The sequence below is a fragment of the Thermothielavioides terrestris genome, chromosome 2, assembly GCF_000226115.1.
Source record: "Thermothielavioides terrestris NRRL 8126 chromosome 2, complete sequence".
Lineage (NCBI taxonomy): Eukaryota > Fungi > Ascomycota > Sordariomycetes > Sordariales > Chaetomiaceae > Thermothielavioides > Thermothielavioides terrestris.
This window is the reverse complement of record NC_016458.1, coordinates 1,761,244-1,784,274: the sequence shown is the minus strand read 5'-3', so window position 1 is coordinate 1,784,274 and position 23,031 is coordinate 1,761,244. Positions and strand designations below refer to the sequence as shown.

Here is a 23,031-nt window from a genome sequence, read left to right as displayed (position 1 = left end):
TAAGTATATAGAAGGAGAGTAGCCCCTCTAATATACGCCTAGGATCTACTATCCTAATACTAACGACGTTACCTTTGCCTATATATAGCGTAAGGAAGTATAGTAAGCTTTGTACATTATATCTAAGGACAAGGCTACTATAACCGATAACAATTAAGACGCCTTTAACAACGATAGAGTGGAGTACGCTAACAACGAAGAAGATATAGCCACTGAACTACACTATATTCTAGAACTCTAGGAGACTCGTATATCCTATAGATATTCTCGTCGCCCTACTAAAGCTATAAATAAGTATATCACTACTATAAGCAAAGCGTTTATTTATATATATATAGATTTCGATTACAATAACGAGTATATAGCTAAGCTAGCAATGTAATTCGCTAGATTTCACTATATAGTCCTAAAGAAGGATCTTAGTAATAAGCCTACTAGTTTTATATATAACCTATATATCTAAAGGATTAAAGGTACAATTAAGAAAGCCTTTAAAGAGTTCTAAAAGATAAATATAGTTATAGCGAGCTATATACTAATAGCGATTAAAATCCTTATATTACGTTATATCTCACCTAAGGGCGAGGGCAACCCTTCTATAAATGTAATGTTAATAGAGCTTAGGCTTACCTACTATAACAACGTTTAAGCTATAGACGTAGTAAGCGGTGTTAGCTATACGGTTACTATAAACAATAATACTATTAAGTCTCTATAAACAGATATAAAAGTGGTATAAACATTGACTAAGGATCTACTTTAATTTACCTAGAAGTATTAGGTTTACGTTAAAGAGGTTGAAAAAACTATAGTAAAGTTAGTAAAGCTTATTAGTATATTGGAAGTAAATAGTAAAGCTAGTAACTTATATCCTAGCAATTTTACCTTCTAAAGCGACTTTAATAAGATGTACTATCACTAAATAGAAAAGATTAATAATCTATAGCTAGTATACAATAAGACTATAATAGATCTCTATTATAAGAATAACGTTCTTCTAGAGAAGATCGACCTTACTACTTAAACGATAGTGAACCTATATAATAGCATCTATATAAGACTAGTATAGTGTATATAGGACGTTGAGCACCGTTTAATAGCTATTGAGACCTAAGCTACTATAATAGATTTACCTACTATAAAGGTAGCTATTATAAAATAAGCTAGAATATCTATTTAGACCGCTAGCTACTATAGAGCAGTACCTAAGATCGCTTATACTACAACTACGACTATAGTATATACCGTTAAAGCTATATAGCCGCTTATATAGAAGACGCTAAGTAAAATACCTATAACTAAGGCTATACTATCGGTCGTACTAGCAACGCTAGCTAAGACACTATAGAGTTAGTATAACGATGGGACCTAATCGACGTTAGGAGCTAAAGCTATCGAGGTCACTAGCAATAAGCGCTAATGCAAAGTAACTATTGACGACAAAGTATAGGAGACGCCAATATATCCTCCTAAGAAACCTAAGAGAGTACTTATATCTATCGAGCGTAAAGCGGCTACGAAAGTATCTAGGGTAGAGAGAGATAACCCTTATACTAGTGATAGTATAGTCGATCTCGATAAATAGAACAAGTAAACAAGTATATTATAATAGAGGATATTACTATAGGACGAGATAATAGGTATAAAAGTTATATATAGAGTATAATATAGATTAGTTTTCTTTCCTTTCTATATACTCCCTTATCCTATACTAAGTTCTATAATGATAGCGAAGATACTATCTTTTCTTCTTGTTCCTAGGCACTTGTTATATATAACTGTAGTAAGGGCATCTATAACTGTATTGTAGTTAGAGGTAATGAGTGTTCCCCTTAAAAAGGGAACTTCGTCTACAACCCCTTTGTAGAACAGTAGACTATATCAATATACTTTTGTGATATATACTAGTGTTCAGGAGTGTTGCCTTATCGGCTAACGAGGCTAAGAGGCATTGATCTTTCTTATCCTTATACGTTTACCGCTAGATGGTCACTGAGCACCATCAACGTGTAACACAGGGTGTATAACTATGGCTACTATAGGCAGGATATACAACTGTGGCTGCCACAGGCAGGGTATGTAACTGTGGGTGCCGCAGGCAGGGTGTACAACTGTGGGTGCCGCAGGCAGGGTACGTAACTGTGGGTGCCGCAGGCAGGGTGCACAACTGTGGCTGCCACAGGCAGGGTATGTAACTATAGGTGCCGCAGGGTACATAACTGTGGGTGCCACAGGGTACCTTAGGTGTTACACGCAGTTGTGGGTCACCTGTGGCCACCTGTAGCTAACTGCGTAAGTGTAGGATGCGGGCAAGTGCCCACCTAAATACAGGAGTGTGGTGGCCTGTGCGTAAGGTGGCCTATGCACTGTTGCAGGGCCTAGTGCTGTTGTAGGGCCCAGTGGGCCCAGTGGGCCCAGTAGACCCACACTTACACAGTTAGCCACAGGTGGCCACAGGTGACCTACAACTACGTGTAACATTAGGTACACAACTGTGGGTACCGCGGTGCATAACTGTAGGTACCGCAAGGTATATAACTATAGGTGCCGTAGGGTACGTAACTGTAAGTGCCGCAAGGTACGCAACTGCCCTGTAGGTGCCGTAGCGTAAGGTATATAACTGTGGGTGCTACAGGGTATATAACTGTGGGTGCCGCAGGGTACGTAATTGTAGGTGCTATAGTAGTACGTAACTGTGGGTGCCGCAGGGTGCGTACAAGCCGTAGGTAGGTAAGCGGGAGCGATAGGCAGGGTAGGCAATGTTTTATTACATATAGCGAAGAGCGATTTTGAAAGTGGGCCAGGTTTGTTTGTTTGGTTGGAGTTAGTTGCAAACGAGTGTCACGTTTATGGACAGTGATGCGTTTAGAGCGCCGTACCCTCCTCCGCATGAACCTGGAACGTCGTTCATTTCGACTCTTTCCAAATTTGGGAAGGCGTTCCCGAGAACAGATGCCTTCGAATCCCATGCAGGAGCTGATGGGTGGCACTGACCATCGGGTTGCAGTTATTGGCTTGGCTGCAGGGATATCTCGCGCGGTGACCCAGTGTTCCTCCACCCCATCACCATCTCGCCCACGAAGTTCGTGTTCCCCCAGAATGCAATGTCACTTCCATGTGCTGTAACGGCACCCCTGAGCTGGCCAGTGTATGTACATACCGCCTTTCATTTTCTTCCATGTGCTACCGCACTGAGCAACAAGTAAGAATGCCTCTGAATATGCTGGGCGATCAAGAAGCTCGAGCATCCGCCCATTGGTGATGCAAAGAGTCGGGATATTGAGAGTTATGAACACTTGAGAGACGGGCAACGTGAACTGGCATACCAGACTGCAAGAGACTCATCGGCTGGGATGCTCGGGCGTAGCTGAAGTCCTCTCTCCCTGCACCCGTTCATTTGGAGGAACTAACCACTGTGTAAGTCAGTAAGGACGTCCACCAGGTGTGTATGCAGGTATACTACTGTGTAATTACGCGGCTAGAACGGCTACTCCCCTGGCCAGGCCAGAATTACACAGTATGACGGGTTGCTTTTGCTTGGATAGCTAACAGTTTCGTGGACTCCGCGCGCGGTCCTCATCCAGCCTTCGTTCATGCTGCTTGCCGCGAGGTGGATGGGAATCGACCTCAGATTGGAGGTTGTTTACGCTTCAGGCGTTTCTTGTTAGTCCTTTGGTCTAAAGCACTGTTTCGTCGCATTCTCCTGTCAGACTCGGCTCACCATGGGCTTGCTGCCACTCAACTATCGCCCTCCCGCGTATGTCGAGAAGTCCGGGCCCATCGCCAGCCAAGGGTCGCTGCATGATGACAGAGCGTCGAGCAAATCCTTGAGAACCGGCCTGTCAGCCAGCTCCGGAGGGATCCCGGCTGCCCTCAGTTTCGACCGGATCATAGAGGGAACGACATGTCCAGTATGAACGGATTCGCCTCTTGGATAAGCACCCGCTGACGATGACGAGGAAAGCCATGCACACTTCGCGACTTTATGAACTACCTTATTTACGTGGAACATTCGGCAGAAAACCTCCAGTTCTTCCTCTGGTACCGCGACTACGTGAGGCGGTTTGCCAACGCCAAAACCCCGGACATCTCCCTGGCCCCGGAGTGGACTCAGGCGATGGAAGATGAGGCGGTCATGCGTATCAAAAAGGAGCAAGCGGAAAAGGCGCGCAGACCTCCCCAGGGCGCTGCCGAAATCTTCAAGGGCACCGACTTTGAGAAGGGTGCCGACACCACCCGGGAATCTGTCACTGTTACCGTCACTTCCAAGTGCGTGGCTGGCGCATCCTGCGAAACCCCCATGGACAGCCCCATGATGGCCCAGCATTCTGACCACGAACACTTCGTCAAATAGGAGCCAAGCAAGCCAGGCCTTCGCCTCGGCAGGACTAAAAGCTCCATGTAAGCTCTCAGCCCCTCCTCACGACCTCGCCAGTGTGCGTCTCCGGAACTCACGCAAAGGCCAAATCATCAGTCACGATCCAGCCCTTCCGCAGAGAACTCGACCGCGTCATCGCGACCTACATCATGGACGGCGCGCCGCGCCAGCTCAACCTCACGGACCAGGAACAGAAGACGGTGCTGCACGCGCTCTCCTTCACCACCCACCCGTCCGTGCTGCGGTCGATCGCCAACGGCGTCGAGGCGACGCTGCGCCAGCAGGCGCACCCCAACTTCATCCGCTGGAGCATCCGCAACGGCAACCCGCCGCGCATCACCTTCGCGGCGGGTCTCGGGGCCGCCGTGGTCCTGTTCGGCGTCGTGGCGGCGCTGGTGCTGACGCTGTCGAGCGCCGGCAGGGGGTACCGCGCGCTGGCGGCGATCGCGTGGGTGGTTGGGTTTACGATTTGGATGGCGGCGTACAAGGGGATGGTGCGTTTTATGTTCTCTCGCCGTTGCAACCTTCTGTCAAAGGAAAACCTGACTGACCGCCGGCAGTGCGTCGTCCTCCACGGCCGGCACCACCGACACATCCGCCCATGGGACCTCTTCGCATCAGACTCGGACGACGACGGCAATGGCCACGACGACGGCAACGGCCACGACGACGGCCACCATGACGACGACTCCATCCGCGCCGCCAAGAGCGCCTTCGACAGCTTCGGGTCCGGCAACAGCTACGAGGACGAACCGTGGGTGGTCGGCTACCGGAAGCGCAACATCCTCCGCAAGATCTTTGACCGCGAGGTATGGATCGAGGAACCGGCCCTGCGACAGATCCAGGACACCATCTTTGTGCAGAGCGTCTTGCTTGCGGTGGTTTGTGCTGGGGTGCTGACGGGCGTGTTTGTTGCTGTGCCGGCCGGGCGGTTTTTCTGAGTCTTTACTGTGCGTGTACTATTAATCGGGGGGAAGGGGTGGGGGATCGGGGTCGGGACGGAGCTTTTTCGGCTCGGCGTTGTTGGGACAAGAGAGCGAGAACGGCGTTGAGGTTGCCTCATGGCTTGACCTGTTGCGAATGGCTCTTCGGCTGGGCAATATGTATCTGTATGATTGGTGCTAATGGATGTAATAATGAGGCGAGCTTGCAGGTGGTTACCAAGTATGCCGTCCGACGCGGGCAACAGGGGACTCTTCTGCCGAGGACGGCTTCAAACAGACCACGCGTTCGGATGTATATGGGTAGAGGTAGGTGTTATAGGGCGCCGTCGCCCCAAACTACTTCGTGCTCCAGCTGTGCGGCAGCGAGGGTCACTCTCTGCGATCCAACCTGAACACGCCTCCCGATGCACCCGCGGATCTTGGCTGCTGGGTTGATGGCGTGAATGGTTTTGTGCTCCTTTGACCATCGAACACGAGCATGTGGCAGCTGCTACAGCCGTCTCGACCAGCTGCGCCTTGCGCCAACTCTCGACCAGATAACACCTGCGGCCGGTCCGCCGAGATCGACCAACTCCTCGGCCTTTGCCGCATTGTTGATCGTTTCAATACGGTTCGCTCCTGACGTTCGCAGACCTGACCAGGGCGGGTGAGAGCAGGCAAGAACGCGGTCTTGGCGCTCAGTAGCAGGGATGAGTTCCCTGTTTCGGACACAACTCGGGCAAACGGGTAGCTCTTATCGATAACCCCAGGTAGCTTCCATTGTGCTCGGTCGCACCGTCCAGAACCTCGGCGGGATGAGTTCTACAATGTAATTCTGAGCATTCCGCTTTTTATAAGCTTCTGACTGGACTCGGCCTCGTCTGCGCCGAAAAAACCCACTCCGATGGATATTCCTATGAGACCTCCCTGAATTACCTCCCTTTGGCCGGCCCAGCGAAATACCTATCCATACCCCGACCATGCCGGAAGGCATTTACCAGGCCGAGCCCCCGGTCCGGCCGGCCGATGCCGACGCCCCGGAGCAACAGCACCGGCGCCAGAATGACCACGGCACCGGCCGCCAGCGGACCGCGACCGGCACCACCGAAATCGACGAAACCCTGAGCCACCCGGGCTCCGTGCGCATCAACGTCAAGGGCGCCTTCATCGTCGATCAGGAAACCGCCACACCCATCACCCCCGACGGCCGAAGTGGGTCACCCGGCCGTCATGAGACCAAGGACATCCGGCTGCCGAACCATACCGCCGTGGTCAGCCATATCGCTGTTGATGTACGGAGCGTTGCCCTGTGTTCCCCATGTCATGCGATGATGTCATTGTGCGTTTCTGTGAGCTGAGAGCAGGCAACTGACCCCTGGCCTATCGCATTGCAGATTGGCGGCTCGCTCGCCAAGCTCGTCTACTTCTCGCGCGAAGCGCACACGACCGAGCCCGGCGGCCGGCTCAACTTCATTAGCTTCGAGACGGACCGCATCGATGAGTGCCTCGATTTTATGCACCGTCTCAAGGACAAGCACCTGCAGCTTAACGGGAGCGGGAACGGGAACGGCGATGGCTCCTCGAACAGGCTCGCTAACGACCTGTGCGTCATGGCCACAGGCGGCGGCGCGTACAAGTTCTACGACAAGATCCGCGATGTGCTCGGTGTCGACGTGTTGAGGGAAGACGAGATGGAGTGCTTGATCATCGGCCTTGATTTCTTCATCACCGAAATCCCCCGCGAGGTGTTCACCTACTCTGAGGCGAACCCCATGCACTTCGTCGAGCCGTCGGAGAATGTCTACCCGTACCTACTCGTTAACATCGGCTCCGGCGTGTCCTTCCTCAAGGTGTCCGGGCCGCGCAAGTACGAGCGTGTGGGTGGCACTTCGCTCGGGGGCGGCACGCTGTGGGGCCTGCTCAGCCTGCTCACCGGGGCGCGCACCTTCGACGAGATGCTGGAACTTGCATCGCAGGGGGACAACACCAAGGTGGACATGCTCGTCGGTGACATCTACGGCACCGACTACGGCAAGATCGGGCTGAAAAGCACGACCATCGCTAGCTCTTTTGGCAAGGTCTTCCGGAAGAAGCGGCAAGCCGAGCAGGAAGCCGAGGACAGCGGCGGCCAGCGGCACAAGGACCACCACCGCCAATCACGACAACAACAACACCAGCCACAGCCATCAGCGCCGCATCCCTCCTCTCAACCCAGCCAACCCGGCCAACCATCCGCCGACGAGGCCGGCCGCCCCTCTCAGGAGCAGGAGGGCTCCTCCTACGACGAATCGCGGCCCTTCTCGGCCGCCGACATTTCCGTCTCGCTGCTGTACGCCATCTCCAACAACATCGGCCAGATCGCCTTCCTGCAGTCGCAGATCCACGGCCTGTCGCACATCTACTTCGGCGGTTCCTTCATCCGCGGCCACCCGCAGACCATGAACACGCTGAGCTACGCCATCAAGTTCTGGTCCAAGGGCACCAAGCAGGCCTACTTCCTCCGCCACGAGGGCTACCTGGGCGCCGTCGGTGCGTTCCTCAAGAGGCAGCCGCGGAATTGGGGTAGGCGGGGCAGCTTTGAGGAAGCCGGCGCCGCCGGCGGGCCGGCGATGGATCTGAGATTGCGGGCGAGAGGTGGCGGTGAGTAGTCCGCGTGGAGACTGAGGGAGGCAGGGGGTTGAGGTTACGAAGGCTCAGCGTCCTGCCGAGCAAGCTGGGTGGCTGGTTTGGCCGTGCCTTTGGCATCTCTGCGGAGCGAACTGTTCTTCTTCCTCCGCCCTGGTTTGGATGGCTCTCCTTGATGTGGGAAGCGTGTTTTGCATGCATGGTCTGGAAGCTGATATCCTGCCATGACGGTTGGTTTGGGCGGTGGGACTCCGTGGCCCAGGTGGTACAGCGAATACTGTTCGTATCATATAGCGGTATTGCATTTTGTTGTATAAGCGCCTGCAGAGTAATAGACTTGAACGGCATCTGGGAATCCTTCTCCCCAGCTGGATTACCAACACGCACCGGATCTATTGGTGAGAAGATGGTCTGTGATCATCTGAGGTAACTGTTTGTTCTCTAACCGCCCTCTTGCCCACCAACCAATCCCCGGAACATAAACCGGAATATAAAGCCACACACAATGCCATGTAACAGCACGCATGATTCGCAAAGCTGAACGCACTGGCACACCGAAGCCCCACTATTGTTGTACAGATCCAAGACCGGTTACGCGGCCCCTGAAGGGGGCCCCTTCCCGGGTCTCAGTTTCAACACCCACCCACTGTCCAGGCCCAAGGCTGCTCCACCCCTGCCCGTGCTGCTTCTACAAAGAGGGCCAGGTGCCTGAATCGCCCAACCCCAGCCCGCTGAGCGTCGCGGCCCCCCTCTACCGTTCTTAAGTCTCTACCGAACACCTCCTGCTCGCCTCCTTCTTCTTCATCCATCCAACCCCCTGATTCCGTCCGTCTATGACTTCACCACCGCCTCCTTCACCTCCTCCGGCTTGGCGGCGGCGATCGCCTTCTGCGACTGGCGCCACAGGCCGATGCGGGTGATTTGGACGACACCGACGATGCCGAGGAAGAAGTTGACCGCCGCGAGGCTGTCGTGTCACACACACACGCACGCGCGCGCGGACGGTGTTAGCCAGCTGTCAGGTCGCAGGATGGGAAGGGGGGGGGAAGGAAAAATAAAAGGAAAAGAGAAAAAAAAGCCAAAAAAGCAAGGGAAAATGAAAAAAAAAAAGAAAGGAAAAAAAGAAAAAGATAAAAGACAGATAGGGGAGGGGAACAACGCACAGGTAGTTCTTGGGCTTGATGATCAGGCACCAGCGCGTCCAGATCAGGCCGGTGCAGGTCAGGGCGACGTTCTGCGAGACCGAGAGCTTCTCGGCGGGGCGCGTGAAGTCGGAGATGCCCGCGATCACGAGCGCCCACTTCATGATGGGGGCCCTGTCGTCGAACATCATCATCGTCAGCACCATCGGTTCTGGCCTATCTTGGTAGAAACAAACTTCGGCGAAGTGTATAGTATAAGGGGGTTGGATGAGATGGGAACGGACCAGAAGTGCACCGTCTTGAGCCCCACGGGGCTGTTCCACATGCGCTTGGCCCACGACTCGGCGGTCGCCTGCTCGGCGCTGCCGGCGGCCGTGCTCTGGAAGCGCGCGGTGTTGCGCTGCTTGGGGCGGAAGAAGAAGTGGCGGGCGCGGAAGGCCGGCCGGGCCGCGCGGAAGAGGTTGCTCGTCGGCGGCATGGTTCTCTTTTTAGGCGAGTCTGGATTGGTTCGGAGGGGGAAATGCGGGACAAGAAGATGAGCCGGCAAACGTGGTGGTTTGCGCGGCGCTGCAGGTGATGTTGAGCAGAGATCCCGGCTGTTCGCGTGTCGGGTGCGCTGGTGATGCGGACGCCGGTCGTCGGACAAGCTGTCGGTGATTAATGTTATTTTAACGGTGCAGGGCAGAACGGAGGAAACGGACTGTGAATGCGGCTGTTAGTGAAGGAATAAAAGTGCTCGACAGGAATGCGTAACTTACAGTGAGTGGAGAGGATTGTTCGCCGTGCACCTGATTGTCGGAGGTGCCCAGTGGGAAACTCTGCGATCCCTCAATGGCGATAACGATCCGCTCGGTGACTCTTGGTCTCCGATCAATTGGTGACGGCGGGTTGTTGGGGAATCCGGAGTTTGCACTCCGCTGGCCCGTGCGTCAGTTATGCACTAAGGTACGTAACGGAGTACCTTATCAGAGGTTATGCACATCTCGGAGCACGAGCCTTGCGCGACGCAAGTCAAGCCCCGTCTTCACCAGCCCAAGTGCGCGACCAGGAAAGCCCGCTTGCCGCTTTGCCCGGGTGCAACGTCGTCGACGATCAATTGAGCACCGATTGCATCCCGCAGGCCAGTTCGTCGACCGATCTGCCCAACATGTCTGGCAGATATGCTTTCGCCAAGGGCCTAAAGGAGCTGCGCTTCCTCTTCTGCCAGACTGCCGAGCACAGCGCCGCGACGAGGTGCGCCATACTGCCCCTGAGCCGGGTTTACCTTACTCGTCCTCTGCTAACGGATGCGTGTTTGTCTCTGGCGCGCAGGTCCTTTCTCACACGAGCCTACCCCATCATGAAGAAGAACAACCCGTCGATACCGATCCTGCTCCGCGAAGCCCAGGGCACCCTCCCCCGGGTCTACGCGCGATACGGTCCGTCGCCAGAGGTCCGGCCGGTTTACTTGTGGGGTTCCAATTACTGACGGGCAGGCCAGAGTTCGGCAAGGAGACAAGCGAGTCATTAGAAGGTATGTTTGGACAGGGCAGGACTGGAAATAACAAGGAGCTAATTGTTACCATATAGGGCTCTCCGATAAGCAGATCGAGGAGACAGTTACAAAGCTCGTCAAGGAATGAGGGCATTGTACGGTATCACAATCCAAAGAAAGGCGATGGTGTTGTTGCGGGCATAGCGACGTGTTTATAGCACCGAGATGCTGTACATACTACGGAACTCTTCCACCGTGAGAGTTTTGTGCCGCCACCAGCTCAACGACGTGTTGTGTTTACGACATGGGAGAGCACATGGAAAGCATCAACACATGCTCAAGTTCCCGTCAGGAGCATAGTCGAAAGCTCACTTGCGTTGTTTCCAACTGCGGAAAATGTCTGTCCGGCCGGCTCTCCGAGACAAATGGGATGACGCAGTTGACAACATGTGCGCCGACTGGTCGGCCCGATTGTCTTTCAGAGAGTGGTCAAAATCGAGCCGAAACGATGACTGGTCGATCACTCGCATGGACTGCAGTATGTGGCGAATGAGTCCGGAACCATCAACTGCAGGTCCGGATCTCCGGGTCGTTCGGCTGATGTCACACAATTCCATGGAGCACATCCAAGTGAACCAGCAGGTGGGTGGTAGGACTTGTAGCCAACCCTAACCCTTTGTTCTCGTGGCTCTCAAAGCTGCTTTTGATGTGGGTGCTGAGGTCACGAGAACCCCCCGCGCAGAATAAAACCGGCGCTCCGCAACCTCCGACAGCATCTTCAGGACCATCTCCCTCTGTATTGCGTTGCCGTTCACCATGTCAAGACTGTTCCGAAGTCGCCAGTCCAGCAGCGACGCGCTGCAGGACGCCTGCTGGTCCCTTCTCGACGCCGACATTCCGCCCCCACAGCAGTCCAGCCGACGAGGCCGAGGCCTGTCCGCCGGCGGAGACTGTCCTCCAAGACCGTGGCGAGCAGCTGCCGAGAGCCGGCCGTCGTGGACGACAGAACGGCCGCCGCCGCGGAAGCTGGTCAAGGACATGAATGGGTCCGGCCGGCCGTCCTTCTCGCTGGAGCTCTCCGACAGCGAGGCTGAGAAGGAGAAGGGCCTCGTGCGGCGACAGATCGCCAGGCTGAAGGAGCTGTATCGGAGGGAGAGATGATGCCGGGCTCCCCGCGATGCGCGGGACTGCGGCGAGGCTAGGTGGGATTGTTGAGGCGGACGCACTACGAAATGCGCTACGCTCTACCCCGCCAGGACCGGGACCCCCGGCGGTTGCGCTGCCAGCTACGGCCAGGGGGGCCAACTGAACTTGTCACGGGAGTCGATCGTCTTCGATTCTCTCCCGACTTGTTTGGCGGAGACACGGAAGCCGGCGGACCTTTTTGTCTTGAACTTTCCCGTTTCTCAACCCCAAAGCGGCGTCTCGGTCTCGGCGTCGATCGGCTAAAAATTGCCGAGACGGCCCCGCAGTCGCCGACCGCCGAGCCGAGGAAGTGTCCAGCCCCTCGTCGCCCTCGCAGCATCCACGGTGTATGTTACCGGGAACTATCCGCTCCTTCGGATTCCCAGTCCCTCGAACCCACGCACGCACGGGAATCGACACCTGCTCCGAGCATCTGAGGCCGCTGGAAAAGCCGGGCCTGCACCTTCTTGACCTCCTCGCCTACCTACCTACCTACCGAGAGGCACCTACTCCGCTAAATCCGACCCGTCTCGATGCCAACCTGGGCCGCCCCGCCGCCAGCGGCGTCCACCAGCCTCTACCTCGCCCTCGGCGCCGCCTCCCTCTCCGCCACCATCCTCCTCCTCACCCGCTCCCTCGCCCCCTCCAACACCCAACCCCCACCTCCCTACCCCTCCCCGCTGCAAACCCATATCCCGCACCTCTCCCCTTCCGAGCTCTCCGCCCTCCCCTACCCGCCCGACCTCCTCCCAGGCCACCGCTCCGTGCCGACCGCCTACGGCACGATCCACGTCTTCGAGCTGGGCCCCGCCGCGGGGCCCAAGGTGCTGCTGCTGCACGGCATCAGCACGCCGAGCGCCGCGCTGGCGGGCCTCGCGCTGGCGCTCGCCCGCCGCGGCTGCCGCGTCATGCTGTTCGACCTCTTCGGCCGCGGCTTCTCCGCCGCGCCCCGCGACCTGCCCCACGACCTGCGCCTGTACACCGCCCAGGCGCTGCTGGCGCTGGCCTCCAGCCCGCTGCCCTGGACCGGCGACGACGCGTTCCACCTCGTCGGCTACTCCCTCGGCGGCGGCCTGGCTGTCGGCCTGGCCCGCTGGCTGCCGCGCATGGTCAGGTCGGTCGTGGTGATTGCCGGCGGCGGGTTGGTCCGCAGGGCGCATGTCGGGTGGAGGAGCAGGCTGCTGTATTCGGGCGCGTGGGAGGTGTGCGGCGTGCTGGAGCGGGTGAGGAGGCGCTTGGTCTGGTGGAGGCTTCGTCCGCGGGAGCAGCAACAGCAGCAGCAGCAGCAGCAGCAGGATGAGAAGGAGGAGGGGATCACGGAGACGAGGATGGCGGCGGAGGCCGTGCGAGTTCGGGAGAAGCACAAGGGCAGCGACGCGAGCGGGGGCGGCTCCTTTGATAATGCGGTGCTGCTGGCCAGCCGGCCGGAGCATGCCGTGTCGTCCGTCATGGCCTGGCAGCTGCGGCATCACGAGGGGTTCATTCCGGCGTTTGTGAGCAGCATACGGCATGCGCCCATCTACGAGCAGGATGAGGACTGGCGTGCGCTGGGACGGTTGCTGGCGGAGCGGAGGGAGCGGCTGGCGTCGCAGGACACGGCGGAGGATTTGCCGGGGCTCAGGGGAGGGAAGATCCTCCTCGTCTTTGGGGCGTCAGATCCGGTGATTGTGAAAGAAGAGCTGATCCACGACGCCACGGCCGCTCTGGGTGAGGAAGGGTTTGAGACGGTCGTGCTGGACGCAGGCCATGAGGTGGTCATGACGAAGGCCGAGGAGGTGGCTGCGGCGGTGGCTAGCTTTTGGAGGCGGACAGAGAAGGGAGCACAGGAGTTGGGGAGATAGAAGGCGTCGACTGGTAAGCAGTGGCATCACATCGCATCGCATCGGTTGGGAAGAGATAGAGCCTGCAGTGTCGGAGGTATCGAAGCTGTGGCAGGCTGTTAGACCATGGGCAGCTCACATCCTGAGATATGTTTAGTGAACGAGTATGAGAGCCTGAATTTCGCTGACTTTATTTCTATTTCTTTTCTTCTTTTTTTTTTCATCTTCTTTTTTTCTTCTTTCTGTTTTTCCCCAACCTTCTCCAGATACTTGTCTCGCGTTCATGGGCGGGGAGTAGAACAGGGGGCTCAAGTTCTCGCTGTGCACGCTGTGGAAACTAAGTTGGCGGTTCAGCCCCACCCACAGCAGCTTCTGGCCTGCAAGGTGCACCAAAAAACACTGCCACGCGGCGCCAATTGGCTGCCCTGCGTTCTGCAACCTCCCCCCAGCTGCAAGGCTGATAATACAGCAAAAGTTCCATCCCACCACAAGCACTTCAAATCTCCGCCGATCGAGAACCACCAGCCGACCGTCAACTTGCACCCTCCAATCGGGCCAGCAACGCCCTCATCCGGCACCCCAACCGCATTTTGGGCCCGGCCAGCAGCCGCACTTCCATACAAGCAAACCTACCGACAGAGCAACCCGAAAAATGACCACACCAACATCAACATCAACACCAACCCCCGCACCCACCCTCTCCTTCCCCCGCCCCGTCTTCGCCAAGCTCTCGCCGCACCCCTACCTCCTGCGCAGCCTCGCGCCTTCCTCGCCCGACCGCCCGCCAGTCCGCACCAACGGCCGCGCGCCGCACGAGGCCCGCGCCGTGCACGTCAACGCCTCCTCGCTCTCCCACGCCCACGGCAGCGCGCTCGTGCGCGCCGGCGACTCGACCGTCATCTGCGGCGTGCGCGGCGAGCTGCTGCCGGTCGAGCGCATCCCGCTGTTCCGGCCCCGCAACAGAAAAACCCTGCATGGGGATGATGAAGATGATGCTGCCCAGCAAGAGGGTGGTAGAGGGATCACGGGTTCGGGCACGGGCACCGGCCGGGGCGAGCTGCGCGACTACGACCTGCTCGTGCCCAACGTCGAGCTCGCGACCGGGTCGGCGCCCCAGTTCCTGCCGGGCGTGCCGCCGACCGCGCTGGCGCAGACGCTCGCCTCGCGCGTGTACTCGCTGCTGCATGCCACGGGGCTGGTGCGGGCGGAGGACTTGAGGGTGTGGTACCGGCCTGGGGAGAAGGGAGGGCGGCGGGCAGGGGAGGATGTTGAGATGGGCGAGGCAGAGGAGGAGGACAAAGAAAAAGAGGAGGAGAGGGTGGTTGCCTACTGGGTGCTGTATATCGACTTGCTGTTTGTGTCGTTCGACGGGAACCCGTTCGATGTGGCGTGGGCGGCGGTCGTGGCGGCGCTGAGGGATACGCGGTTGCCCGTGGCGAGGTGGGACCCCGATCGGGAGATGGTCGTGTGCTCGCGGACGGAGAGGAGGAAGCTCGACGTGAGGGGTTTGCCCGTGGCCTGTAGTGCTGCGGTGTTCATGGAGAAGGAGCATCGCGAGGCTGCTGCGGGGGCCGGAGAGGGCAGGCATTGGATTCTGCTGGATCCGGACCGGCTGGAGGAGAGTCTCTGCCAGGAGGTCATCACGATGGTGGTGGACTGCAGCGACGGGGAAACGAGGATAAAGAGCATCGAGAAGCTGGGCGGCACTGTGCTTGGGAGGGAGTTGATTCGTGGCTTTGCGGGCGTTGCCGAGCGGCGATGGAAGACGGTCAGGGATGCCATGCCCTGACGACTTGGGAGCCCCGTTGGGAGAACAGGACTATTGTAGGGCATTGATACCCAGTGGGAAGGGGACCGGCCAGAATGGCCACCGAACGGCCTCGCTCCTGTGGGACTGGACAGGAGGCCCCTGCTGTGCACAGGCCTGACAGTTGAGCGTTGCAACTTCGACAGCCGAGTAGCCGGGCATCATACAAAAGGGGTAGCTAGCCGCGTCAAGGCAAGATGGCAGGTGAATCCGGACTATTCCGGGATCGGCATGTGAGGAGACAGTGTTGAAGTGTCAAGTAGCCTCGGGATAGGGGCGGAGGAATATCCTCGCGAGGTATGGCAAGGAAATCGCTTGCTTCACCTTTGGGTGTAGATACGGGAGGATTGAATCCCCAGTTCAAGTCCGGGCTGTACTGCTTCAACTAACAGGCACCTGTCCTACCGTATCCAAAACCCAGCAACATCCCCTTGGGAGAGGCACCAGTATCCGTGGTGGAAGGAGGGGTTTGCCAGTCAACATTGCCCTGAAAGTCAACTTGGTGAATCAACGCACGATGTGAGTGTGGTTTCGAACCCCAGCGCCTGGAGACCAAAAGAATTGGGCTTGCCATCATCGCCCAGCCTAACATGCAAATGAATTTCCTTCTCTTCCTCCCCGAAACCACTGCGCCATTCCACACCAGACTCGGCAAGCTGAAAGTGATTATCGGAACACAAGCATAAACCGGCCGGTCCCTGTCGCCGGACGTGCACGTTGTTCATCCTGCCATACTATCCCCTCCATCCTCTAATCGAATCTTGTCAACTGGCCCCCGCCCTGACTTCTTCATCCACCTCCAACACTTTTTCTTAATATCGGGTCGTCCTTCGGTGTCTATGAGTAACGGCGATGGATACATTGCACAGAAGGTTTCTTGGACCGGATTCCATGCGCTGGTGAAGCCTGTAAACTAACTGCCATTCTACTTGTCTACTGGTGTGTCTCATAGCGTGTCATGAGGTGTAAACAGAGAGGACAGCAAGGAAAAGAGAAAGAAAAAAAAAAAAAAAAAAAAGGAAAGAAAAAAGACGAGGCAAAGAAGAGCTCAATAACGGCCACATTTACCGCCTCTCGACTACGAATCACACATTCTTCGCTGCCCAACCAATCCTTTTTTCCGCCAAAGATTCTCTTGTATATCAATCTTCTTCATGCACGGATTTTCCTCTCGCTCCCAATTTCTTCCCCAGTCCATTTCCACACCGCGCTCAGCCGCGGCGCCGCCCAAACCCCTCCTCGCGGCGGCGGCGGCCGCCACCGCTCCCGCTCAGGGCGCCGCTCCAGCGATGGCCGGTCGCTCGGCAGGGGAGGAGGGAGGTCGTCATCGAGGGCGAGCGGCAGGGCGCACGGATCCCAACATGGACGCAGACTTTTTCGACCAAATCCTCGCCGCTGAGGGTCGATGATGGCGGTGGGCTCCTGGAGCCCGGGGATGAGTAGACGGTCGCCGCAGATGGGACGGTCTACAACTGGGCGAGGGCCCTTGCCCGTCCACATAAATTCCCATATCACGGGCGCGAAGTTGGTATACACGACGGCCTCGCCGTCTGTGATAGGACCGATGATCTTGTATGTATAGGCTGAGTTCTTCTCGCCAACGGTCTGTTGGACGCCGTCGCTGGGGAGGATTAGGATCGCCGCCTTGAGGGGGTCGAATCCGGCCCAGTCATCGCCATGGCGGCCAACCGAGAGACGGTGCGTCGCCGCGTTCGCGACATTCCTCCCGCCGTTGAACCTGTCGAGGATTATATCACAGATGTCGAAGACGAAATTGGATTTGCTGCAAAGGCCGAGAAGGGGGAGGTGCCATCAAAGTGCCTCCGCGGGAGCCCTTGGGACGAACCGTCCTCTGCATCTAGGTAGGTACTACGAGTAGCAGACGGTCATCAAAGCATGGGCCTCTCAGGGACAGGGAAGACCAGCAACACTAACGCTACGAGCAGCACCGGTGTCCTCTCCTCATTGGCCATCATCAAGACCCCAACCACAACCGCCGAGGAGCTCTTTGGCGGCAGGTTGTCGAGAAGAAAGCAGAAATGTGTCGACCTTTCGAACCGCCCTTACAGGTGAATTCCAGAGCAGTAGATACAGGAAGACAGAGTTGATCTGTCGCCCAACGCGAGAGGTCCTAATGAAAGGTCCTTGGCCACTTCGCAACGCCTTTGTGCGGAGCAGCGGTTGCGAGGCTTGTCGAGCGCTGGTTGCAAAAGGAGAAATTTCCCAGGCAGCCGCCAGAATCAGGCTTTTTGCTCCTTGCCTGGGCGGAAGTGGAGCGGTCCGTGCACTGGAGCGGGCCGACATCTGCCGGGCGGTGGTTGGCTCCGCTCCATGCCATGGGACCCACCCACTCAACTTCACCTCATTCAAAATTTCGCTGCTTTCCCATCATCCTGTTGCCTGCTGCTTGCTCTTTTTCTACACCTCTTTTTCCAGAACACGACTGCTTCGGACGGTCTGCCTGCGGGAGCCTGTCTTCTCCATGTAAAAATGGAGCCTCTGAGCGACACCCTTTGGGATGTCGTGATTTGCGGCACCGGCCTACAGCAGTCGCTGCTTGCCTTGTGAGTGCACTCGACCTTTCGGCAGTCTCGGTGTCCTCGTCTGACTGACGTAGCCATTTCTCTCCTTGAAGAGCCCTCTCGCGCTCAGGGAAGAAGATCCTGCACATAGATCCCAACGAGTTCTATGGCGGCGCCGAGGCGGCGTTGAGTCTGCAGGAAGCTGAGCAGTGGGTGGGCCGCATATCGTCTGGCACGGGTGGTGGCCTCTTCAGGGCTGCGGCCGTCAGTCGGTCTGAGGATGACACCCGCTTGTCGCCCTCCCGCGCGTACTCGCTTGCCCTTGCGCCGACGGTAATCCACGCTCGCTCGGCGCTTCTCTCGCAGCTGGTCTCGTCCCGCGCCTATCGCCAGGTCGAGTTCCTCGCTGTCGGAGCCTTCTACATCTTCAAGCCGCCCCAGGACCCTGCGCAGAAGCCCACCTTGGCCCGCATCCCATCCACACGCGAGGAAGTCTTCTCGACAACGGCCGTGGCGACCAAGTCGAAGCGCCTGTTGATGAAGTTCCTCAAGTTCGTTCTCGACTACGAGGCTTCGCCCCAGCGGGAACTGTGGCAGCCGCATGCTGACGCACCCTTGACCGATCTGCTGCGGCAAGAGTTTAAGATGGATGCAGAGCTGCAGACATACATCCTCACCCTCACGCTATCGCTGGACGACAGAATTAGCACCAGAGACGGGCTGGCTGTTATCCATCGCCATCTTTCGTCCATGGGTGTCTACGGCCCAGGCTTTGCCGCCCTCTACCCCAAGTGGGGTGGCCTCTCGGAGATCGCTCAGGTTTCGTGCCGTGCTGGCGCCGTCGGCGGAGCCGTGTACATGCTTGCGACCGGGATCAAGGAGACTGAGTCTACTGATGACGGTGTCAAACTGCTACTCACCTCTGGCGACTCGGTGAAGGCCCGCATGTTGGTACGCGCCGACGACAGCCCCAACCACAACCAGCTCTCTATCCGCAGGCTGGTAGCCGTGGTGGACTCGCCTCTAAGCTCCTTGTTTGAAGCCGCCGTTGAGGGCGCTCCGAAGCCCGCTGTCGCAGTCATCGCCTTCCCCGTGGGTTCCGTGGAGGAGGCGTCTGGGACGGAGTCCCAGCGCCCGATATATCTCTCTGCTCACTCCAGCGACACCGGCGAATGCCCTGCTGGTCAGAGTAAGTCCGCCCACGCTTTTCTCCTGCCTTTTTGTTTTGAGTACTATGATGATCACCATATTGAATCCTTATCTACATTGTCTGAGCTTCGGCACTGACGTAAACAACACCTCTGACATTCTGATGTACTCTCAACTTCATTCAACGTTTTGCCTTTGTCATTGAAACAAGGATGAGGCTAACGAGATCACCGCTAGGCGTACTATACTTGACTACCCGCGCCACAGCGGATGCCTTGGACCTGGCATTGCAAGCCTTCCTTCGTGCCGTTCCTGAAGACCGAGTGCCCAAGGTCCTCTTCAAACTCCAGTATGATCAGCTGGATGGCGGTTCGGAAAGCCTTGGGTCGCATGGCCCAGTGTTCACCTTCCCTACCCGTTCGTCTCCGCTTTCTTTCGATGACTCGGTTCTCGAGCCAGTCCGCGAGGTATGGAAAAAGATGATGGGCGACGCCGCTGTCGAGGCGGAGTACATGGTGTTTGAAGACCGGGAGGGCGCGGTAGATGATGACGATGTGTATTAATGATGGGCATGATGGTAAGAGCGGCTTCTTGATTTCCCACACCAGCCCCGACTGGAATCAGGCCAGTCAGTTTACGTAGCGCAACGCAGTTCAAGACAGTTCTGAATCGTCTTGAATTCATCGTCTTGAATTCATCAAGTGTTGTTCTGTGGCTACTGGGAGTGGTGAGTGATTCCCTCTCAAAACCCCAAATGCCTGTCAGCCGTGATATTCCCCATTACCTATTTTCCTTGCCCGGTTCTAAACCCTCGGGATCAAGATGGATCTCCACGCCCAAGGGAACCGAGATGACCAATTATTACCCCCTTGTGCAATGCAGCAAATCCGCGAACCCCTGCTGTGAGATCCCTCGGAATGGAGCCAAAGCGAGACGCCATAGACGTAGCTTGCAAGAACGTGGCCGAAAAATGGTGGCCGAAAATCCCGTGCATCCGTTCCTCCATCGATCCGTTCAACGTCCCTCTTCGAAACTTGGGCCCAGAAGATGCTGATGTATGTCTTCTCGCCCGCCATCTTCCAATCCGTTCCTCCTATCATCGTCCGTCCATGTGGAAAAGCAAGGCAATGCAAATGCAAAGGCAACGGGATGGATAGATATATGCGCCAGCTGGCCAGGTGCAGGCGCAAGTGCAGGCCCAAGTGACGCACTTGCTCATTTACCAGGTCAGTCGGTCAGTCGGTCAGTCGCCGAGGATCTCCTCCTGCTGCTGCTCCTGTTCATCGCCATCCTCCTCTCTCAACCCCGCAAAGTCCTCGTCGTCATCTCCCGCAGAAAACGACATCCCAGTGTCGACGCCCAGGCGGATCACGCCGAACGGCTCGGTGCCGCCCTGGCCGTCCTGCGCGACCTTGATGACGCTCTTAGTCGCGAGCGACAGGACGTGGTAGAAGGCCTGGGCCGCGACGGCGCGCGTCCTGTCCTCGGGCTCGAAGAGCCGGTCGAATTCGATCCAGCGCCTGGCGGGGCTGCTGACGCTGCCGCTGCCGCTGCCGGTGTTGGCAATGGTGGCGGGCGCGTCGAGCGAGCCGTGCTCCTTGGCAATGGCCGCGACGTAGTCGAGGAAGTTCTGGCCCTCGCGGTCGAGCGCGTGGCGCATGATCTGGGAGGCCGACTGTGCCGTTCCGCCGGGGAAGAGCGGAGATGAGAGCAGACTGCCGGCGGGGCCGGAATGTAGTGGCTCGAAGCCGTCGGAGCCGGGGAAGGGCGCGTTGTCGCTGTAGCGCTCGATTTCATCTCCTGGCATGAGGCTGCGGTTACCCCGTCCGTGTAGCGGGCTGGCGCTGACCTGGCGGCTGGGCGGCTTGCTGCCGCCTCCCTTGACCGAGGAGCTGGGGATCTGGGAGGAGCCGCGGTTCCAGGGCGTGTCCGAGGGGATGTCGGGCAGGACGAATTCGGCTCGTCTGCCCACCTCTACAGGGGGAAGTTCGTCGTCGCCGAGGAGGGGCGGGAGGCCGTCATCGGGCTGAGGAAGCTGTGGCTGGCTGTGCTGATTGTCTTGGGACGGCTCCTCGCTCAGTCGGCGGCGGACACGCCGCGGAGCTTCATCTTCCTCCAGTTCGAGAGCTTCGAGGGCTGAGCGGCGACGTCCGCGTGGTCCCTCAGGGTCTTCGCCGTCGGGATGCGTGACGATGATCCCCAGAAGGCGAGCCTGCAGTCCCTCACCCGCAAAGTGCGACGCCAGGGGATGGGGGAACCCTGGAATGCCGGTGGGAACGCCGACCCTGGCGATGCCTCCGCCAAAGACGAGGTTGAAGGCGTTTTGGCGGGCTTCGGTGGCGGTGACTCCACGGCGCGTCTGGCTTGCCTGCTCAGCGTTGGCAAGGTAATTGGCGGACCACGACTTGAGCTCCTGCCGAGAAATCTTGGTTTGGTCGTCGGGTGCCAAGATCGGACGACGCCGTTGACGACGGGCGCGCACTTGAGCCTGCCGGGAGCTGGCTTCTTCCTGGGCTGCAGCTTCCCGCTCATCTTGCTCTCGCTCAGACCCCTGGTTTCCCTGTTGGTTTTGCTGCTGCTGCTCCTGCCGCAGTGGAATAGGCGGGTCGGAGTGGAAGATGTCGCCGGTGCCGCCCATGATCACGTCGCCCTGATCGTCGATTGGCATAAACTCATCCTCTTGGAGCTGCGCAGTTTCTTCCTCTTCTGGGTGCGGAAGCCGAGGCAGCTGGGGTTCCTCAAGCACCGGTATGATATTCCCATCGGCGTCAATCTCGATGCCCCAGTCATCGATTGCTTGGAGCTCGCGTTCATCTTCACCAAACGGAACCAGATCGTCATCTCCCTTGCCAGGCGTCATCGTTCCCGCCCCGAATGCTTCCCCAATTAGAGAGTTTTCACCGCCTAATGGGGAGTGTGAGAGGTCGAAAGCGGCAAGGAAGGAGCGGTTTGAACCGGAGAAAGAACCGTCTCCCTGAAGCGGCGAAAGCTGAGACGAGGTTTTGCGCGAAGATTGACTGCCTCGTGGAACGACTAAATTGCCGTCCTCGTCGAAGTGGAAGGCGGGAAGGTCGGTATTCAGGTCAAACTCCGGATCGTCTTGCAGGATAAGTTCCTCGCGCCTACGTTCCTTCGGTTAACCGCTGCCAGCAAAGGAGTAGCTCGTCAGACGTACTTCGATTTTCCAGCTTGGGGATCAAGAGCGTTGTCACGTCCGCCCAAGGCACTATAGAAGGCTCGCATATGCGCCTGGACCCTTTCGGCGTCGGTGAGCACATAATGGCATTGCTGGGAGTACACCCTGGACAGCCCGTAGAGCAGGCTGCCCTGGAGGCGCAACGCGATGGGCGCTGCCGGCTGCAGGATGGTCTCGCATGCTTTCTTCACGTTTACCTCCTGAATTGCCTTGCGGGATATCTTTTTTGTTGTGGACCTGAGGCCGATCGTCGACACCAACCTGCAGACAGGACGTTGTTTAGCCTCTCGTCACCATCCCATGGAATGTCGACATGCTTACCAGACGGTTGCGACGCCATGCGCCTGGTTGGTGAGAACTACACGAAGCTGTCAGCGCATGGACACATGCTGACCTTGATGTGCGATGCTCACTCTCGTGACTGTAAAACATGATGTCCCCAAGCGACGCGCCAGTGACCTCCTCTCAAGTATAAAATAGAATGATCTTCCTTGCTGAGACAAGGTCGAATAAGAGGCCTTTGATGATGTCGAGCGCGGAATAGGATTCGAGGTCCAGAAAGAAGTAGAAACGGGTGTAGGAGGACATAGAGAGAGAGAGACTGTGAGGATCAGATAATGATGAGGTTGTCGAATCTGCGACGCGACTTGACTCCGCGTGCCTGGAGGTAGAGGGTTGGCGCGTCCAGATACCGGGAACTGCCACGCTGATAGCCGATATGGAACGCGGGCGGGGAAAGGAGAAAGCGCTGCTGCCTATGCTTGAGAGAGAATCAGCTTAAACACGCTGATTTGAGTTGAATTGGAGGCA

At 57.1% G+C, this 23,031-nt stretch overlaps 9 protein-coding genes across 9 annotated transcripts; 7 read left to right on the top strand and 2 right to left on the bottom strand.

Moving 5' to 3' along the window:
- Positions 1 to 3,722: 3,722 nt before the first annotated feature.
- On the top strand, positions 3,723 to 5,319 carry THITE_2045267 (uncharacterized protein; the record flags this gene model as incomplete). Its single annotated transcript, XM_003651588.1, has 5 exons — positions 3,723 to 3,911; positions 3,965 to 4,269; positions 4,325 to 4,401; positions 4,475 to 4,872; positions 4,939 to 5,319. 5 exons carry the CDS (start codon positions 3,723 to 3,725, stop codon positions 5,317 to 5,319), a joined length of 1,350 nt encoding a protein of 449 aa, XP_003651636.1.
- An 821-nt stretch (positions 5,320 to 6,140) lies between these two features.
- THITE_2076519 (uncharacterized protein) lies at positions 6,141 to 8,304 on the top strand. The gene is made up of 2 exons (XM_003651587.1): positions 6,141 to 6,593; positions 6,696 to 8,304. The coding sequence occupies exons 1-2, from the start codon at positions 6,282 to 6,284 to the stop codon at positions 7,947 to 7,949; spliced, it is 1,566 nt and encodes a 521-aa protein (XP_003651635.1). The 5' UTR covers positions 6,141 to 6,281; the 3' UTR covers positions 7,950 to 8,304.
- Positions 8,305 to 8,339: 35 nt separating this feature from the next.
- Positions 8,340 to 9,894, bottom strand: THITE_126270 (uncharacterized protein). The gene is made up of 4 exons (XM_003651586.1): positions 9,827 to 9,894; positions 9,353 to 9,768; positions 9,090 to 9,242; positions 8,340 to 8,893 (listed from the first exon to the last, which is right to left on the bottom strand). The coding sequence occupies exons 2-4, from the start codon at positions 9,544 to 9,546 to the stop codon at positions 8,758 to 8,760; spliced, it is 483 nt and encodes a 160-aa protein (XP_003651634.1). The 5' UTR covers positions 9,547 to 9,768; positions 9,827 to 9,894; the 3' UTR covers positions 8,340 to 8,757.
- Positions 9,895 to 9,955: 61 nt separating this feature from the next.
- THITE_2112147 (uncharacterized protein) lies at positions 9,956 to 10,748 on the top strand. The gene is made up of 4 exons (XM_003651585.1): positions 9,956 to 10,301; positions 10,380 to 10,486; positions 10,549 to 10,581; positions 10,638 to 10,748. The coding sequence occupies exons 1-4, from the start codon at positions 10,216 to 10,218 to the stop codon at positions 10,688 to 10,690; spliced, it is 279 nt and encodes a 92-aa protein (XP_003651633.1). The 5' UTR covers positions 9,956 to 10,215; the 3' UTR covers positions 10,691 to 10,748.
- A 594-nt stretch (positions 10,749 to 11,342) lies between these two features.
- On the top strand, positions 11,343 to 12,005 carry THITE_2169934 (uncharacterized protein; the record flags this gene model as incomplete). Its single annotated transcript, XM_003651584.1, has 1 exon — positions 11,343 to 12,005. A coding segment is annotated over exon 1 (319 nt), but the record flags the coding sequence as incomplete, so codon positions are not given.
- Positions 12,006 to 12,164: 159 nt separating this feature from the next.
- Positions 12,165 to 13,788, top strand: THITE_2112145 (uncharacterized protein). Its single transcript, XM_003651583.1, has 2 exons — positions 12,165 to 13,581; positions 13,705 to 13,788. The coding sequence occupies exon 1, from the start codon at positions 12,261 to 12,263 to the stop codon at positions 13,566 to 13,568; it is 1,308 nt and encodes a 435-aa protein (XP_003651631.1). The 5' UTR covers positions 12,165 to 12,260; the 3' UTR covers positions 13,569 to 13,581; positions 13,705 to 13,788.
- Positions 13,789 to 13,990: 202 nt separating this feature from the next.
- On the top strand, positions 13,991 to 15,592 carry THITE_2112144 (uncharacterized protein). Its single transcript, XM_003651582.1, has one exon. It carries the CDS (start codon positions 14,200 to 14,202, stop codon positions 15,334 to 15,336), a length of 1,137 nt encoding a protein of 378 aa, XP_003651630.1. The 5' UTR covers positions 13,991 to 14,199; the 3' UTR covers positions 15,337 to 15,592.
- Positions 15,593 to 17,844: 2,252 nt separating this feature from the next.
- On the top strand, positions 17,845 to 19,588 carry THITE_2086774 (uncharacterized protein; the record flags this gene model as incomplete). The annotated part of the gene is made up of 3 exons (XM_003651581.1): positions 17,845 to 17,918; positions 17,990 to 19,065; positions 19,293 to 19,588. The coding sequence occupies 3 exons, from the start codon at positions 17,845 to 17,847 to the stop codon at positions 19,586 to 19,588; spliced, it is 1,446 nt and encodes a 481-aa protein (XP_003651629.1).
- Positions 19,589 to 20,268: 680 nt separating this feature from the next.
- On the bottom strand, positions 20,269 to 22,653 carry THITE_119822 (uncharacterized protein; the record flags this gene model as incomplete). The annotated part of the gene is made up of 5 exons (XM_003651580.1): positions 20,269 to 20,323; positions 20,369 to 22,147; positions 22,201 to 22,326; positions 22,543 to 22,579; positions 22,635 to 22,653. 5 exons carry the CDS (start codon positions 22,651 to 22,653, stop codon positions 20,269 to 20,271), a joined length of 2,016 nt encoding a protein of 671 aa, XP_003651628.1.
- Positions 22,654 to 23,031: the final 378 nt, after the last annotated feature.